Below are 19,461 nucleotides of genomic sequence, written 5' to 3'. Positions count from 1 at the left end.
CAGTTTATATATTTTTTTACAATCCATCAATTTTTAGCCATTTTTGGGTATATTTCTGAGACAATCAAAGCTCAAAGCTGCTTACAAACATTTCGAAATCTCATAAATTTTTTCAAGTATTGAATCCTTTATTTTTTCATACAATCTATGATTTTTCATTGATTTTCACTGTGTTTGATTAATCGAAAAATGAGAACTTTTCAAGAGACATTGATAGCTTGAAAGAATAAATTCATAAATATAAAAAAAAATCGCGTCTGCGTTTTGGGCAAACTATCGATTTTTTTCCATTGACATTATCAAACGAGCATTGTTGATGAAGGATAGGTTAAAATGTCACGCGATATCTTGAGGAAGCGATATTTGTTGAATTATTGTCGAATGAAAATAAAAGGCCGGGAATCGATGTGTGAAACAGCATTGATAAACCGTCCGTAGAGAGTCGAAGGGAAAATTGAAGATCGTGAAGGGCCTAGAATGTGAGGTCAACGAGAGAAAGAGCGAAAAGAGGTGCGCGTTCGGAAAAAAGCAGGACAAGGATGATTGTTAAATTCGATGAAGTTCGAGAATGGTGTGGACGGATCTGACGATGACCCCTGGTCACCCCCGCTGATCCAAAGATCGATAAGAATATGTGTATATATTTATGATAAAGATACACGAGACGTACGAGGGAAAGAGAAAGAGAAATTGAAGACGAATCGAGAGAAAGGGAAAAAATGACACGTTCGATATTGAAGCGTATGTCCATTAAGGGACTCGACACCTCTATTAGCGCGCTAATACCAAGACAGATTTTCACCCACGCAACATTATTTTTATTGTCCTGAAAGAGCGAGAGAGAAAGAGGATTCTTCAACGATGCGAGACCGTGGCGGGGAAACATATTATTCATAACTCCCTTCGGAAACTTTTTCTCTTTTTTTCTCTCCTCCGCCGCGTGATCGATCCTCAAAGAGAGCCGATGTCATTTACGTCATCAGTCACTGAGATTTTCAACGCCTACCACTTGCCCCATGCATCCAGGCACACACACACGCGCGTTCATTTTTTTCTAAAACCTATTTCTATCTATCCTGGATAGAAAAGCTACTGCGATTTGTCAAACTGTTTACCGAAAACGGAACCCTTCGGTTGAACCTGGAAAATCATAATTTAAGGTTGAATCGTTATACTGAAAAATCCTTCAAGCTTCAAATGTCTGATAGACGAGATCCAAGATCACATTAACGAAATAGGATAATAATAAATAAAAGTATCGTTCCTAATAATTGTAATTTTTTGTCTTTCATTCGTTACGAACATGAAAAAACTGGAAGAACTAGAAAAAAAACGTCGTAATGGATAAATATAATGGAATAAAAGAATTAATCCACAAATCGATTTGGCGTTCCCCCCTGACCATTGGCACAATAATCGTTGGAAATTATTCGTCCATTACAAGAATGTTTGGTAGGACTTATCAAAATGTTTCGATTGAAAGGAGTAATTTATTTTTTAAAGCTTTGATAATTTTAAAAGGAAGTTTCATTCTGAAATGTTGAAATTACAAATGCCTTCCGATAATTCCAAGCCAATTCGACCCAATGGTTGTTGGAATCGATCCGTTCCGAATTGGATGAATTTTTGCCAAAAGAGTTTTCTTTCGTTGTAAGACAAAATTCTGCCATGGGGAAAAAATTTTTCTGAAGGTTATGCAAATATCCGAACTTGACAATTTTATGAATTTTTCAAGATTGTTTTTTAAATATCTCGAAAACTATTTAATTGTTTAGGACTAAAAGGTGAATTGGCAAAATTTTGAAATTTGTAAAATCGAAAAAATCAAAGTTCAGTATTAAATTTTTTGCCCTTTTTTGTATACTTCCTTTTATTGATTTGAAAAGATCCTGAAATTTTCAAGAGGGTGTTCTTCTTTTTTGAAATGCATTTCCAGTCAAAAGACCAAAAAACTTTCCGCACTTTTTTTCATGCCACGTCACCGGTACTCTAAATATTTGAATGCAATGAAACCCATTTCAAAGGAGAGACATTCAGCTTCATTTTGGTTTTTTTTAAAACCTCTACGACTTTTTTTTATGGTTATAACGTCATTTTGAAAATTTTCATTCTTTGACTTTATTTTTTTCGTTTTTAACTGGACCGCATTTCACGATAAAATTGTTGCCCTGAAATCCGCGAACGAGTTTTCAACGGCGCAAGCCTTAACTTTAATTTTTTTTTTCGAAAAAATTTAATGCGACTTTTTTTCACAAAATTATCTCATTGTTCCAAAAAAAAGATAGATTTTGAAAATTGCCGTGTATCATGACAACCATTAGATTTCAGAGGATATTTTAAAAATGAAAAAATTTACGTCTGCGATTGTTCCAGTCACTGGATTTTTTTTAGATTCTTTTTCCAACATTTATTTTTCATCAATTTCCAATATCGATTTTTTTTTTTAAACCTTTTTTTGCATAACCTTCGAAAAACAATTTTTCAATTTTTTCCCTTCCGCAGAACTTTGTTTTATAATAAAATAAAACTTTTGACAAAAAGTCATGCAATTTGGAAAGGGTCGAATCCAGCCATTGGTTGATTTGACATGAAATTACCCTTCTGTATTTACTGAAAAGTTGCCGAAAACCGGAAAAATGTTGGATTTCGGTTAGTCATTCGGATGGGATTGATTAAAAAATATGATTTAACATTTCTTGATTTCACTTTAGTGCAAGTAAACTATTGGAATTTCAGTGAAGCAGTTTTTCTCTAAAGGCTATAGAGAAAGAAAAAAATTAAAACATGAAATAAATACGAATAATTATTCGAGAACGAAAGAATTTAATTTTTATTATATTCCCGCTTGATGATTCAGTGCGCGCTTTCGTACGGCGTAAAAACTATGGCCGCTATAAATACTTTGGGGTGTATCTCCACTCGCAAAAAATAAGAATGAGAATAAAAAGAGAGGAAGAATAATAAGAAGACGGACGTTCTCGGAAGGATAAAAATCTAATTTATGCTAATCCTCAACTAGAGAGAGAAAAAGAGAAAGAAAGAGAGAGAAGTTGAAAGAGTGATATTGCTCTTGCCGATCCTGCATTATTGTTCTATCCCTTTCTCTCTCTCTCTCTCTCTTCATTTATCTCCGAGTGGAGATATTACCGCAGGTTCGGAGTTTCGTGGAATCGATTCGAGGTCCTCAGGAAAATATCGAGCAAATTAGACCAGTCGATTCGTTCATATGGATCTGAATTGTACACTCAAAACATAAAATTCGGAAAAATATCGACAGAAAACGCCAACATCGAATCTGTCCCGCGATCACATTCATGCTACAGAACTAATTTCCGAAGATTTCTAAAGATGAATTTTATAGGGTCGTGAAATTTGTATTATTTTTTATTACAAATTATTAATTTGCCCTGATGCAATAATCATCTGTATGCTACTATAACTGGATTATTAAGAGTGGCATCGTCATATTTAGAGAGATTTTCAAACCTGTTCGCGTGCATATTTTGGAGACTGTGGCGATAAGTTAATAATGTATTTAGCTCTGAAGTAAACTTTATATTTTTTCAAATATAAAAATAGGTGCCACTGATTGAAAAATTTGTACGAGTTCATCGAGAGAATTCGTGCTTTACGAGTCGTTGGAAGAGATCGACTCGTAAAACAAGAAGTGGGGTATAACGAGACGCGAAGAGGGAACATGTAGAAATCGCAGGAGCTCTGTCCAGATCGGTTCGGAGCATGGGTTGAGTTTTCTTTTTCCTTTCTCTCTCTCTCTCTCTCTCTCTGCCTCCATCGTTCTTTCTTGTCCTCTCTCTCTCTCTCTCTTGCTCTCTTCTGAGCTCTCAGTTACGGTGAAGTGCTTGTTTTGCTTATCTAAGACAAATTTGCTGTCTTGTAAGCGACACCCGAAGGGTCGTTTGACAAACCGAGGGACTCGCAGGGGATGGCACCCGGTTCGTGTCTCAACGTCCACTCGCACGCTTCCACCTTTAAACAAATATATACATATATGTGTATATTCTTCTGTCTCGTGTTTCGAGTTCGTTACAGCTACTGGCCTGGAGGCACACACCTCCCTTCTTCCTTTTATTTTTATCTCCGATCTCGTTCTCTCTTTTTCGAGTAAAATATCGGAAAATTTATCAAAAATATGCTGACGCTGGTCCTTCACAATTCTGAGAGAATGCCATTCAAAAAATTCCAGTCCGCCCAAGGAATAATACCATTTTATTATTGTTCAATAAAATCCAATTGTTATGACTCAAACATAACAATTTGCAGTAATTCCTCACCAAATGACAACCAAATTTAAATCTATTCGTTTATTTATTTACATTTTGCTCGATAGCAATCTTCGTTTCACTGGAAAGTTTCACTGCAAAGTTGCAAAGCGTTGATATTCATTTTAAAAAAAAGTAACTTGAAAATTTATTAAAAAAAAAATCGGCCAACTTGAACTGTTATCACGAGAAACATTGAATCGCTTGAACAACAATTGATTATTTTAAATTTCTTCGCTAGTTATAAACTCACACTAATTTCCATGAAAAATAAAAACATAGTTCATAAAAGTTTCTCGAAATGAATATTGAAAACACACACACACACACACACACAGACACAATTGGAACAAACAAAAGTGAAAAGGAAAACAAGTTGAACGGAAATAACGTTGATTTCGTTTCAAATATGAAAATTGAAAAAAGAGAAAAAAAAACTTGAAACGAAAGTCGGAGAATAAATTGGAATTCGTCAAAAAATGAATGGAAAAGTTTGTCGCTGATTAGCATTAACGAATATATTCAATGATGGAATAAATAAAAAGGAATGAAATGAGCCAACAAATAATAAGGATCCCCCGTATATCATTATAGCCATCGGCAGCGAATTAATTCAAGAGATAGAATCTTTGGAGAGATGAAAGAGGAGGAGAAGGAGGAGGAAGCATTGCATCAAAATTTCAGAGTAAAGATTTAATTGAGCGAGAATACGAGATTAATTAATTGGCTGCGATTGCGCAGAGAAAACTCATCCCCCTGCTTGACAAGGGGGTTGTGTAACTACTTCCGGGCTTCCGGTGGAGTAAACGAACGACTCGGAGTCAATGAATTTTCCGGAGGGCTATTCTCTTAGGAGGATACGTGTATATGTATACGTTGACAAAAAGGTTTTGGCCACTTCTGAGAGCACCGGGGGGTCCAACGTCTAATCATCCCCGTATCTACGGCGGGCCACACCCCCGCCGCCCGCCAAGATTTCCTACATCGAGCTTTTCATGGTGTAAGAGAGAATTTCTCGGCTCCGCACCAACCCCCTCTACTCTCCAATGTGGCAGCTCTCTTATTCTCCCTCTTAATATATAAATAGGCGTGTGCGCGAGAGAGAAAAGCGAGGGGAAGATAGAGACGGAATAGTTGGGACGGTCCCGGTCGCGCATTAACGTCGTCGTTAACGTAAGTTAGGGCGCTTCGGGTTCTTCGGCATCCGCTTGGAAAAGGAACAGCCAACTTGAGTCGCGTGCTACACGCGAGTCTACTTGCCCGCCCTTAAACAGCCCTACAAGGGGGTGGTCATGCCTCCTGGGCAATAATGCCTCTTCAAACCATCCCTTTCTCTCAATACCATCTTTTTCCCTTATTCTCACTTTGTACCGCGATGGAATAAACTGCCCTCGCCCTCGTTTCATTACAACTATATACATATGCGCTTTCGTCGCGCATCTTCTTTTTCTCGACGGATCCTCACTGAACTTTGGGTCGGTATTAAATTTCTTTTTCATTTTTTTTTTCAAATCATATTCCTCGTATCGTTCGCTACCGCAGCAGCAGGTTGAATCGCGAGAGAAAATTCTTTTGGCACGCTGACTTGAACAGTTTTTGTATAAAAAATATGTTTTCGTCTCGTAAACAGGCTTTTTTCGGCAATCAAAATGTGGTATTAAAAGAGTTTTTTTTAGTGTCAGAGTTTTCTCAAGGTTCACATGTAAATTTTCCATTGCGAAATGTTTTTTTTTTCGACCTTTTTTTGGTAAAAATGTCGAATCCGATGCTTCTGAATATAACGTGGCCGTTATCAATAAGGAGTACACTTTGTCGGAATTATCGAGGAGATTGAGAAATCCCGAGCAGGTAAGGAAATTTCAATGCTCCGATACGGTATAAAACGTGTTCAATTGAAAAATCAGGAAGTCGAGAGCAACGTTATCTTCGTGCCATTTTCCGTTGATTCATTTCCACATTGAATAAAGAAAAACGAAGTTCTGCGCGCGAAAAAATCGGCCTAGACGACGGTAAAGAAATCGTGAGAGAGGGTGGCAAGGAAACAAATAAATAAAAAAAAAAAAAAAAAAAAAAGGAGCGAAACGGAAGTAAATCGTGTTCAACGGGAGAGAGCGTCACGCGATGACAAACGAGCACAGGTCTCTCCAAGTGCCAGCAAACATACAAAAAACGCTCGTAAAGGTGGAGTGGGAAGGGGACAGTCATCACGCGAGGTGGAAGTGGAAGTGACATCTGATAACGGTGGTAATCGCATTAAGGGTCTATTTTCCTCTCTCCGCTCTCTTTCTCTCTCGGTGACGTGACTTTTCGTTTCGCTCTCGCCACCCTCTCACTTCGAATTAACACTCTTTTCTCGCCTCAAGTTTTTATACGCTCTCCCTTTTTTCTCACCCTCTCACTCGATCTCGAGTCTCGGACGCCTATCTCTCTAATACTACTCTATAACCTTCGCAATGTATTCGTCTACGCTAAATATATTATACATATATTTGTATATTTATATATATGAGATATGTATAGGGGCAAAAAAAAAACAAAACAAAAACGAGAGTGGAACGAGGGATGTACCACTCCGGCGTGCCTCGTAACCTCATAAATAAATAAATCACTCAACGAATAACGCCCACCGAATAATAACCGTCCAGAATAAGAGCGAGAAATCGGTGGGGGAGGGGGGGGGGGGACAAAATTATACATGACTCGATATATTTGCCGTTCCAGCAAATAATATTAATAATGCATTTGTCTTTTTTCTTGGATTTTTTTTCATATTACTTTGAGACACACCCCCTCTCCTTCTGAAATATCATACTTACGGAATACGTTAGCTCAGCACGAAGACAGCTTTTCAATTTGCATTCGGAGCGCCGCTTATTTTTATTCTCAGTAAAGATTGTGTGAAAATTTATATTCACTTTTCCTCCGATTTTATTGGAGCTGTAGTAGAGATTTTTTTTTTTTTTATTAAAAAATGATGCTTTTGGTAGTCGATTCCGGAAGTTTGAGAACATTGAACTGAGGACTCGCGCGGTAACGTGATTTTTAAAATTTTTCTTCTGAATGTGAAACTGTGTTGTAGACGACAATAAAATTACTGATGCTTGAAATTATCGAGTTTGATTTTAAATTTCGAATACATTTGGTAAATGCTTCCTTCATATTTGCAATTGAATAGATGCTAGAATTGTTAATTACTTTGCAATAATTTATTCTATAATTCAATGTTATTTATTTAACAATTACTATACGCGATAAAAAACGTTTCCCAATCTGTACTTTTCCTGGAATTGGAAAGGTTTCCGCGCCAACCCTTGGATTATCCTTATTTTCCCTAATTAAGAAATGGCGCTAATGAGTGCACAAATGACGTAGCTCGTATGTAGCGCGAGTTATAAATACGCGTACATGTGGACCAAGTGGTACGATGAAATATGTCAAGCTGGAGCAGAGAAGTATTAAAAAACAAACGCGACTGCAAAACTAACGAGTTCCAAACGCGCGTCTTCGCGACATTCCCGCCCGGTGACCGACATTTTTCAAATTGATTTTTCGTGCCCTGACCCTCTTTTTCCCCCATTAAATTACGATTTCAGCAGAATCTACGATTTTTTCAAACAAATTTGTGTTTTGTTTTTTGTTTAACTCACCATGCGCGAACGGATTCTGAATAACAACCGGTCTCAGGATTCAACATTTTGCGATCACTTTCCGACCTGGAACAAGAAAAACACAAAAAATTAATCGAACACGTTGGAAAACAATTATCAACAACATCGATTAAATAGTCAGATTTCTCAGCTAATGTGAAAGAAGGAACTTTTTATTAATCCTCCAAAGTATTTTCCTCCTTTTCGAATATTTCATCAAGTCGCTCCACCCTAATACAACGATAACATCATAATCTACGCTATCGAATCTCTCGACCAGCGACTATTTCGTGTTGTCGTTTCATGAAGTAATAATGAATCGTAAAGGAGGACGAAAGAAAATGAATTTTCATAAGAATCGATCCAATCAGATTCGTCCTTTAGGTGCTGGGAAAAAAGGAAAGGATTATACTTGCACGCCATGAATTTTCGGTACGTATATATATATATATATACATATGGGTCATTTTGCTGAAAATTTTCTCTTATTTCGTAACTACTGAAAGAAGTCGTTTCTAATTTTTTTAGATTTTTTCCCCAACTCATCTGATTACAATAAATTTTTCAAAATTCCGTACAATTTTTTTGTGAACGCTCATGACTTCTTCAATAACAGAGATATCGAAATAGAATAGTAGGTCGTTTTTTTCGTCTTGAGCTGTAGTTTTATGAAAAAAATAACAAAATTAATTTTTATACGTTTTTTTTTCAGTTTTTAACCAAAAATATTTTTTTTTTTTTCAAACTTGGACCGTTTTGATTTTTTTCAAAAAATTCACCACGTTTTAATAAACCTTTTAACGCATGCAGAAAAATGTTTAGCTTGTGATATTCATAACTTGTTACTTTTTTTTTCTATTTTTTATCTCGTGTCAAGCAAAAAAGCGTTTTGTGAATAGATGAGTCGGGGAAAAAATCTAATAAAAAAATTAGAAGCGACTTCTTTCAGTAGGTACAAAATAATAGAAAATTTTCAGCAAAATCAAAAATGGTCGGGGTCACGGATTGGTCGGTTTGGTATGGAATGACCCATATATATATCATTGAACCTACGATCGAGTGTTCCATCTGGAGTAAAATTGTAATAAAAAAAAAATTCAGAATAAATGATTTAGAAACAGTTCGTTTTAATTTGTTTCTTTCAATTTCATGAATACCCCGTCGACGCGCATAAATTAAAAGCCTACTGAGGAATCGGGTCGCCGCGTGAAAAACCAAAACTTGACGGAAAGTCTTGTCGAAGGTAGGTGCGAGAGAGGTTTGGGTGTTTTGACATTGGCATTATCGTTGACCGATTACGCTTCGGACATTATCGCGGGGTGCAAGCCTCGAGCTACTGAAAAAAGGGGAAAAAAATTGCGGTAGGGGGCGCATCAGTGGCTAGTTGGGGCAGCGGTCGTGAGAACCCCATCTGTCGGGCTCCATCGACGAAGAGAGAAAAATGGAGGGAGAGAGAGGGGCTATGGAATCGAGGGTGCACAAGAGGGTGCGGGGGAAGGGTGAAAATCAGTGTCCGCAGGCATTATGCATTCATGCGTGTATTCCCCCCCCCCTGCTCTCTCTCTCTCTCTCTCTCTCTGACTCTCGTCGCGTGTGAGCCGCGCATTGCTTCGTGAAATACGCAACATGTCATCCAGCATTGCCACAAAATCCAGCCAGTCCATAGACACACACATATAGGATGGCGTCATCAAAACAGCCATTGGGTCTTGCTATGTGGCGCAATGTGTGTGGGAATGCCTTTTTGCTCAACGCTAATTCGAGGGGTGGTGCGCAAAAGACTTTCTATATATATAGAGCTCGGCACGTACCTACCTATATATTAATGTGGGATACGTGATTTTGGGTAAGCGGGTAGCGTAACCACCCTCGCGGTCGAGCCCTGCGCCACACGCTTCGAATATGTTCACCTTATTTCTATATATCTATGGATACGTACGAGGATTTCGATGAGAATGCATATATATAGGTGGGATAGGGTTAGCTGGTTTTGTACTCGTGGCTTTAGGGATGCGAATTTGCCTGGATCGGGATTCCACCAACGTGCCAGCGCTGGGAGGCGCGCGGCGATGATTGCATCGTAAAGGTAATGGGAATAGCTTCGCGTGAATTTTGATCAAACGTGTACACGTTGACGATCGATGTGTATATACGTCTAGGAAGCTGGGAGAGCTTCTAGGCAAATGAATAAATAAATAACGACGCGCGCGCCGGATTCGGACAAATCTGCTCCGACAGGAAAATTGTTCGTGGAGAAGAATAATTCGTCTCTCTGCATCTACAGAGAGAGAGAGAGAGAGAGAGCAATGTTACATAATTGGCAGAGCTGCCAATCGTTTTAGCGGGGGGAAAAAAATGTATCGGAGATTCGTCTGATAGGGCCCTGCTCGGGCTTATTTATTTATAATATCCTGCGTGACTGTTGCGTCGCGTCAAAACCTCGTCGAGCACGCCGGAAAAAAAATAACCGATGAATCCAACGAGTAATGGAAATGGGGACGAGACTTCTGGCTATTGCTAAGGGTACATATTTGTGGAGAAGAATAATTGGCATTCGATACGCCAACGTCACTCTAATTTCCCTCCTTATTCCTTCGCACCAAAACCATCTTTTTCTCTCTTACTTTGCCTCCCCAATTTATGTTGCTTCTTCGATCTCCCTCTCTCTTTTCCTCCTCCGCTCGGCTACCCAGTTTACCACCCAACTGTCGATCATTAATGAATAATCGTTCACGTTATCACCTGGGGGAGAGTCTGTGACGTCACATACTCTCATTCCGTTCGGCTACCTGCTTTTTTTTTCTCTTTTTTTTCTTTTCTCATCGTGGGAGTGAAACACGTGGATATGTTATATATATATACATAGTTATCCAATCATTTGTCATGTGGAAGGTGACAAAAGACGATCTCGTCGACTCACTTCTTTTGTCCGCGAGCTCCAACGAATTTAGTACCTCAACGCGTCGAAAATTTAAGCATCTTTTATACACGCACACCTTTCTCATCGGGACTTTGGTACTTGCAAAGTCAATCCCGTTTCTCTTTCCGCGGAGATTCGAATGTACTTGCAGATGTATTGAATATTCGAGAAAAAATATTTCTTGTCTATTCTTTTCTAGCTCCGACGAAACAAGAGTATATATTCACAGAGGTTGAAAATTGTGCTCAACGAGTGCCCAAGTTATTGAAAAATTCAAGAACTTTGTATATAGGTATACCTTCGATCCATCCCGAATATTTCTCACAGAAACGATGGAGACAATATTAAAAAAAAAAAAACAAAAATTTCTAATGCATTCGCAATATCATTTTAGAAACTTGAGCATTTCATTATAATTATATTGCAATCAAGCGACAAGATTGATCTCAATCAATAAATAAAACTGTCTGCTGCAGTCGTAACGAAAAAAATTTTTTTTACTCGCATCAGACGAATATTGAAGAACCGCGAGGAAAACCTTTAATCAGGGAATAAGACAACGGGAAATCAGTGTAAAAAAATGTGTCTGATCGACGTGACATCGAGTCGGTAATCGTGTGCTCTCGTCGTCGTCGTCGTCGACGACGACGACGACGACGTATATAATTCACGTGGCTTTGCGACTAAACGTGTAATTTTGAGATATATATACGCCCAAGTACCGTGTCCCTCGGCGAGGGAGGGCGTGGGAGGAGGTGGAGCAAGGGGCAAACGAAGTCTCGACTAATTACTGTGTTTAGAGAGACGACAGCAACGAGTCCAAGTTCCCATAGCCTCGCGACTTCATATACATATGAGTATTCAAATTATTCCGCTACGTGGGAGGACGCGCGTATTTACAGTTTGTGCAATTCCCCTGGACATACATTGCCCCCGGCCCGCCCTTCCGAGCGTATCTCGACTCCCGGAGCAGGTGCGTTAGCTCGGATTTCAATTTATTTATAAATAATCCGTGAACGCCTCGCGTCGATAATTATCGCGCTTTCGTTTCACCTGCTTAGGGCCGTTCGAGCTGAGATTCCCATGGAGTTAACCGGACGCGTTACCCCCGTCCGTTCTACCGCCCTCGATCGTTCCTATATATCGTCGATCGAATCCTGTCCCGCAATCGTGCCAGCGTGACATTCACTTTTTCTCACGCCGAGCGACGTGCCGACAAATTCTATTGCATCTTCCAATCAAAGACGGCTAATTTTCTAAACCTGCCGATTAACAATGATTTTACGAAATATTCAAATCGAAAATCGAAATTGTCCAGCTGAAACAAAAATTTTCTCCAAAACGGACAATTTTTTTTCCAATTCCAGAAACTCGCCCAAGTTTCCTTCAAGCTTTTCCCACGCGGAAATTCCAATGCCGGTTCATCCTGTCTCCATCAATTTCCCGCCACCTTTTTCTCGTGATTAGTGAAATATTATATACATTTCGTACTCCGTAACTCATCGTTGCAAAACTCTTGTAGCAAATATTGAAAAATAAAGTAAAAAAGTAAAAAAAAAAAAAAACAAAAGTCGCCATACAGCGGGAAGGGAACAAAAAGTACGAAAGTGAAAACGAGAGGGAAGAATAATGAGAAGGAGAAGTGGCGAGTATCCTCGAGAATTTGAGTGATAGATCTGGACCTGCCAAGCATCGTTCTCATCCCTGCTCCGTATCGCCGTTTGAGAAAATCATTCGATATATGGATATATAGCGAGATACTTACACACACTCACATACGAATAGAAATATATGGGTGTACGCGTATAACAAATCGTCCTTTTAATCACGAGTTGTTCACGCTCGAGTCATTTGGCCTAATGGCTGCCCCTTGTGCGTTACATTCGGTCTGCGCGCGTGGGGGCAACCGAAAGAAGAGACGAGCAACGTGGTAGGTTCCAAGGCAATTTCTTCCTCCTCATCTCTCAATATCTATACTCACCGAACACGCACACACTCACACACACACACACACGCACGTATGTAAGTGCTAGAGAAAAAAAGCGGCGAGCAAGAGCAGCACAAGGCATTTTGTTTAAACCGCCAATCATTAGTCACCGTTCACACAATGTCCGACTTTTACAGGTGGAACTAAATTCACTCTGATATATGTACGAATATACGTGTATAATAGTTGGAAGGCTCACATAACTCGGATGGATAATCATTCCCGTGAGACTGTCTACACACATTTACTCACCTATTAAGCACCCACACGTTCGCATGAGAAAAAACGTGTAAATGTAAATGCGCGCGCGCGCACACACGCACACACAACGAATTTTATTCTACGCGAAATTCCTTCGCGAATGATTAATTAATCGTAATGAACTGGCTAAACAGTTTTTAATTAATAGTAAATGTGCTCGGTGGTTTCTGAGTTTGTTAAAAATGATTTTAGGAACTCAACCGACGATAGTCAAATTCACCTGAATGAGGGTTTTCATGGCAAGGCGAACTCTCGTTGGGTAATCAGTGCGAGTCGGAGGTTCCGCACCCTTCCGGTTCCGGTGTTCCGGTAGGCTACAACCTCCTCCCCCTCTCCCTGGCCTCTTTTCCTCGCCGCTATATTCCACACCGGGGAAAGCCCGTTTCCGTTTCGGGTGTGTGGGATATACGCTCAGCAAAGCACTGTCATATTCCTGCCGCAGGACAGCCACCGTGTAGTATGTACTCGAGATAAATACCGATTTCGCTAATCTGCGAATTTCAACACCAAAAACGTAATCGCTCCTTCGCGGGAGCCTGAATTATCGCGCGCTGTGCATTTATATATGCGGAAAGGATAAAAATGTGGGACTTTGGGGGAAAAGTGCGCAATCTATTTGGAAATTGGAAAAAAAAGTTTTTTTTTTTATTATTAGACGCGCATAATAATCGAATATTAAGATTCCTCTCGGAAGTATATTTATTGAAATAAATGGAAAAATTATTAGCAGCACAGCAGCGTGACGAGGAGAGTGATAAAAAAATAATGATGATTCGAAAAGAACGCGCGCGGTGAGTTGGAGGGCTTGGCTCGCGGGTGTGTTTAGCCACGGTTCGTGCGGTCGAAACACACGATGGTAAAAAAGAAATGAAACGTATATCCAAGTGAGACGACGAGCGGAAGTACGAAGGTGGAAGTGGAAATGGAGGGCAATAACGACGTCACTCTCGACGCTTCGCTTATCGAGATATCGTCGTCACTATACTCGCTTCCGCAATTTCTACGTTTCTGTTGCCCCATCTGTGATTCTCTCTCCCATTCGCAACATGTACACGTATTTTTACCGTCGCCTTCATGCGCCTTTCAATATTACACACCGCGGTAAATCCTGCTACGCGTACTAAAAGAGGACGGAAATGGAGAACGAGATTGGTCGAGGAAAAAGTACAAAACCTCAATTTACCTCGAAATAATAGAGAAAAATTGGGCAGTTTTCGCAAAACTGACTCTCCAAAAAATCACGTCGCCCAAACGCATTTTTCAAACGGACATATGCAGGATTCGAGTACCTTCTTCATCGACACCCATTTTGAAGGGGATGGCAAATGAATTATCTTCACGCCCCAACAGATAAAAACGAGGAGGTTCCTGCTGCTCTGTTTCTTCAGTTTCAGAGATGGAGCGACTCGAAGCAGGGGATTTCAAAAACGGTAGCGAAATGATAACTTTGACATACCCATCGCGTGAACAAAAAATACGGAACCTCGAAACCACAGAAATTTCGCCCCAAAAAACATTGTCGAACAAAACAGCAACGAACGAATCAACGGACAATATTCTGCGAAAATTGTACTTCGAATTACACAAACTAACGCTCCTCGTGAAAATCTTAATGGAATGAACGATCGTTAATTCTCGCGTATACGATAATTGGGGCGATAATAAATTCAAGAGCGTGAGCGTAATATCGCAGCGTGAATCTCGGTTTCGTGTATGGACGATCCGAAACGAGGACGTTTTTCTCTGCGGGAATTTTTCTGTGCCCTCGGGGGATATATACGAGGCCGAAACGCCAAACGACGCTCCGGGAAGAGAGAAAGAGAGTCATAGACAAGGGAGAGGGGAGTGAGAGAGAGAAAACCAGCCCTGTGCCAGGCAATGTTGCTGAAAAACGACAAAGTGTCGTACGGTTCTCGGCGAGTACGAGAGAGGAGAGAGAGAGAGAGAAAATAGTGGCCGAGCGAGAGAACGAAGGGCACACCTGGCCGAGGGCACGCAGCTGCAACCTTCGGGCTTGTAACTCTCCCCCCGCGACACTTCTCGGTTTCTCTGTCACAGCTCAGGGGGATGAAAAGAGAAGAGGCCGCACCGAGGGGTTACCCCGCACCAACGAGTCTTTCGCTCCAGAGGGGGGTGGATGCTGAGATTTCAGTTACGAGTCTACATATATATATATAGGTGTATACAGCGGAGCTAAACGTACTCCACTTTACCTCGTTTCTCTCTCTCTCTCTATGCCTCGTCGCCACGACTACCCCCAGCGCAAAAGTGACGCCGTGGACGATTTGAACGCGCGCACAAGCGACGAGCATTATTCTCCGCGCCGTCTTTGGCCCCATATTTTTGAAATTCAATGCTACCGCGTTCAACATCGAATCCGGTGCCCCTTTTTCCCCCGTTATTACGATCCAATTGGGAAGTTAAATCCCGTAGATTTTTTAATTAATCGAACATTTCTTTCATTCATTCGCGCGGCGATGTTTGTGTATACTGGCTCGTCTCGTACACGCTTTTCTTTGGAGGCTCGTGTCTGCTGCGAGCCGTTCTTTTTACCTACTCGCCCCCGTCATGAGGAGGGTAACTAATGCGATGAGAGATCGGAGTGTGACAATTTTTTCATTGTTACCTGCTCTCGTGGAATTCGTTCTCTTTGTTCGCTCTTTATACTTTCTTGTACACAGACTGCTGGCTTCTTTGAAAGATTTTCGCCTTTCTCTATTTTGAGATTAGATGCGAGGCAAAATTAACACACTCTGCTTTCAAATTTTTTTCTTCAACGTCATCGTGTGTCTAATTTTATGTCCGCGGACTCGAGTTCCCTTCATCGAATACCCCGCGAAGGGGCATCTTCTCGTGTTGTTGGTCACCAAATGGGGGGGAAAAAAAACTGTCAAAATAATGAAATTTGCGTGATCGATTTAATAATTCGTCTCGATCCAAAGACGCGCGTCAAGGTTTCTTGCGGCAGTTCTTCGCGCATAAGCGCCACGAATATAGGGAAATTACGAAATTTTCAATGTAATATAATTTTCGATTAACAAAAAAATTCAAACTTTTCTTTGTACTATAATCAATAATTTTTTTTTTTTTTTTCTCTCTTATCGAATACCAAGTCTCTTTCGATAGTTTCATTCTCTCCCGTCGTATATATCACGAAGAGGGCTGCAATCGATGCTGAAGAGGAGAGAAGAGTCGCCCGAGGACGAGCGCGCTATCGAAATAAATCTATATAAAGGCTCGAGAACACGAGTGAGAGTCTAGCCAAGCGAGGAGGAGGAGGAGGGGAGTGGAACCCGGAGAGAAGAAGCTTGGAGCACCCTCCTGGGCTTCGGGGGGTGTGTTCCAACCCGAATGATTTCACTCTTCCCCCGCTTCTCCTTCCTTCCTTCTTACTTTTTCTTTTTTTACAACGTTTTTTCATCGTCGTCGTCGTCGTCTTCTTCGTCGGCTCTGACGCTGGCTTCCGGTAGTTCATGTTTTAGAGAGAATCACAAGGGCCACTACGTACACTACCAACCCTGCAAATCACAGTCGAACAAAGAGGTTCTCATCCCACCAAACCCTTCATACTTTTTGGCCCCTTTCTCCCCCTCGTGCATCGCTCGTCCTCTCAAACACGTGATCCAATACATATTTTTCTCTGTCCCTCTCGATGTACGCGCACGAGGAAAAATAAAACCGCGCAGTGTTTACGTAAATGGAAAAATAAAGAATCCTCTCGTCTCATAATTTAAATACGCGAATTTTTACCATCTAATCAGAATTTATTCGGCTTTATCCGTTACGTCGATAATGTTTTCTCCATTTTATTTCATTCTCTATTTTTTCGGATCTCTGAACTGTTTGATGAAAAAAATTTCTCCACATTCCCTTTGCACGCCAGATTATCACGCAGTTTTGACGAAACATTTTAACGCGTATTCAGAGAATTATTTATTTCGTTTTATGAGAGCAGTTCGTTGTAGTCACGTTAGCGCGTCAGGAACCCTTTCGCCTTGAAAATTTCATTGTTTCGTCGCCGATATTGTGATCGCCGCTGGCCCACAGTCGCAGGTGAATTTATTCAAATATGCCAATAACATTTTTTTCAGCTCGATTCCCCCTCCCCTCGAGGGAACCGCACGGCAATGGGAATGAGAAACCGAAAGCACCCCGAGCCGCGCGCTTTGGAACGCTGGAACGCTGCGTTTTGTGTTTTATCCCGTGAGTTCTGCTACCCTCGGAATTTTTTCTTTCCCTTTTTGCCCAAGTGATTCCTTTGTGAGAGCGAGGTGCGGCGTCCTTCTTCCCCACCTCGGAAAAGTTACGCGAGCTTGAATGATGATTGACGATTGTCCGATTTGTTTATAAATACTCTGCGCCTGCGGGTTCGAGCGCCGAAACACTTTTGGTCCAAGCTTTTGTGCATTCGCGCGCATGTGTTATTGCCTCCGCATTTCGAGTCAGTTAACTCGTCGAGCGAGGTGTAAAATTCTATTTAATCGAGCTCAACATATAATATATATGTATATATGCGAAAGAACAACCCCTTCGTTCCGGGACAGGTTGCTCGCAGCGGCCGTTAGTGTCGAGAGACTCTCGCAGTCTTTGAATTAACGCCCAGCTCGCACGTGCCCAAAAGACAAAAATTCAAAATATTTCGAAACGAAGAAACGCGGCGGGAAATTATCTCAAAAGTGTATTTCAGGTTATTTGAAAATTAGGCCAGCAGCGGAGGAAGTATACCTTTTTCGCAATCCTACCGCAGAATATATATATTAAATATAAATCGAATCGCTGCATACGTTTTTTTGCTCTCTTACCGGGGGGGGATCTAACTTGGCTGCAAACTCGCCAAGTTTCACGAGGATTCGTAACGAATCTTACCGATAAATATTTATGTCCCATTAGCGTTGCGCGTTAAAAAAAAAGAAAAAAAAAAAGAAGAAGAAGAGAAGAAATTCTCCCAGGCTGAGGAGACAGAAAGAGGAGAGGAAAAAAAAGAGCGTCGAGACATCGCGTCCTTCGTGCCAGACCGCGACAGTCCGGTGCGTGCACGTTCCAGAATGTGAAATTATCATAAATTAGTAATATTTTCCACGTCTCGGTCACCCTTCGTCGTTTCCTACGCGCTGGACTCTTCTCTCCTCCTTTTTTCTGCTACCTTCTCCCTTCCTTTGCTTCGCGGCCTCTTTCGCAGCAGCATCACCTTATTTTCTCGCACTCACGAAATTTCGTTCGTCGACCGGCATCCCCCGGTGTGCTGCTGAACACTCGCGCGCACGAACACTCGCGCATACGAAGGAGCATCCGGATTTGGCCCACTCGGTCCTTCCCTTCTTCTAGGCGTGATCCACTCGAGAAACTCTACGAATTTTCTCCTCTTTATCGCCCCCTCGGGATTCAATGCATTTTTCCATTTTTATTTTTCATCGCGCGCGCGACAAACATCAATTTGCATAATTCCTCCATGTTTCACCAAAACGTCAGAGCAAACTCGTTCCTGCACTCCAAAATTTGTCCTTCTGCTTCGTATTATTCCCTTTGTATCCAGAAATTATTGATCCGCGATACAAAAAGAAAAGCATGCATCAGTTTACATATATATTATATTCATTATTTTTCAACTCATCTCCAGTCGGCGTCTTCAACGATGGCCAAATGTTCGAAATATATTCGAATCGAGCTGTATACAAACTGAAGAATTTTTGAAATTTTTTGTAAAACTTTTCACCTCCCAAGATTGAAGAAGATCAATTTTAAAAATTCGCTAATATGGCAAAAACTCTTTGGATTTTGGCAGCGATCGAATTTCCTTTAATCTGATCGATTTGCGAATCTTGAAAAATCGGATGCTTTTTACGCGCGGGAACTGCGAAATCCAAAGGCGTTTCGGGGGCAGGAAAAAAGCAGCATGGACCGAAGCGAAACGGAGGAATTTGAGCAATGGAAAATTTGGACGATGGCGGGGCTAAACGAGAGAAATCCTTTTCTAGGAATAACACCCGCCGAATATAGCGTATATATATAGTTACAAACGGCTTCTTCGACATCTTTCGTCGAGGTAAATTCACGTTGCGAGGTGCGAGAGAGCGGCAAACTTCCCACGGTATGTGGGTACAAGCCGTGCAGAAGAGAGAAAAACAGTTGACGAGTGGAGTGGCGCTGCTCCCGAGTATAAAGTCCACGGACTTTTTCAACGGAAAGAGTTTCGTACGTAACTCGGATATTTTTCGCTTCGGTCACACGATTTTCGAGTCGAAACTCGATCGCCGAAATCTCTTTTCCCAATATATTACCTAACGTTTCTCGACGCACATCTGGATCACGGAAACGGACCAATTTCATTTCAGGCTCTTTCGCAATTCGGCCGGTGAACAAAATTAG

The 19,461-nt window shown here is 40.9% G+C and overlaps 1 protein-coding gene across 3 annotated transcripts in view; it reads right to left on the bottom strand.

The window, feature by feature from the left end:
- The window catches only part of LOC122418498 (transcription factor SOX-2-like), a 117,266-nt gene that overhangs the window by 53,917 nt on the left and 43,888 nt on the right, over window positions 1–19,461 (bottom strand). For all 3 annotated transcript variants that reach the window (XR_006262521.1, XM_043432740.1, XM_043432743.1), the window contains exon 2: window positions 7,928–7,993. Coding sequence is in view for 2 of the 3 variants with exons in the window: in XM_043432740.1 (XP_043288675.1) it covers window positions 7,928–7,993 (66 nt within the window). In the remaining variant the exon portion in view is untranslated. The remainder of the gene's footprint in view (window positions 1–7,927; window positions 7,994–19,461) is intronic.

Source organism: Venturia canescens, chromosome 11 (assembly GCF_019457755.1).
Source record: "Venturia canescens isolate UGA chromosome 11, ASM1945775v1, whole genome shotgun sequence".
NCBI lineage: Eukaryota > Metazoa > Arthropoda > Insecta > Hymenoptera > Ichneumonidae > Venturia > Venturia canescens.
The sequence above is the reverse complement of the archived record's forward strand: the minus strand, read 5'-3'. Positions and strand labels throughout refer to the sequence as shown.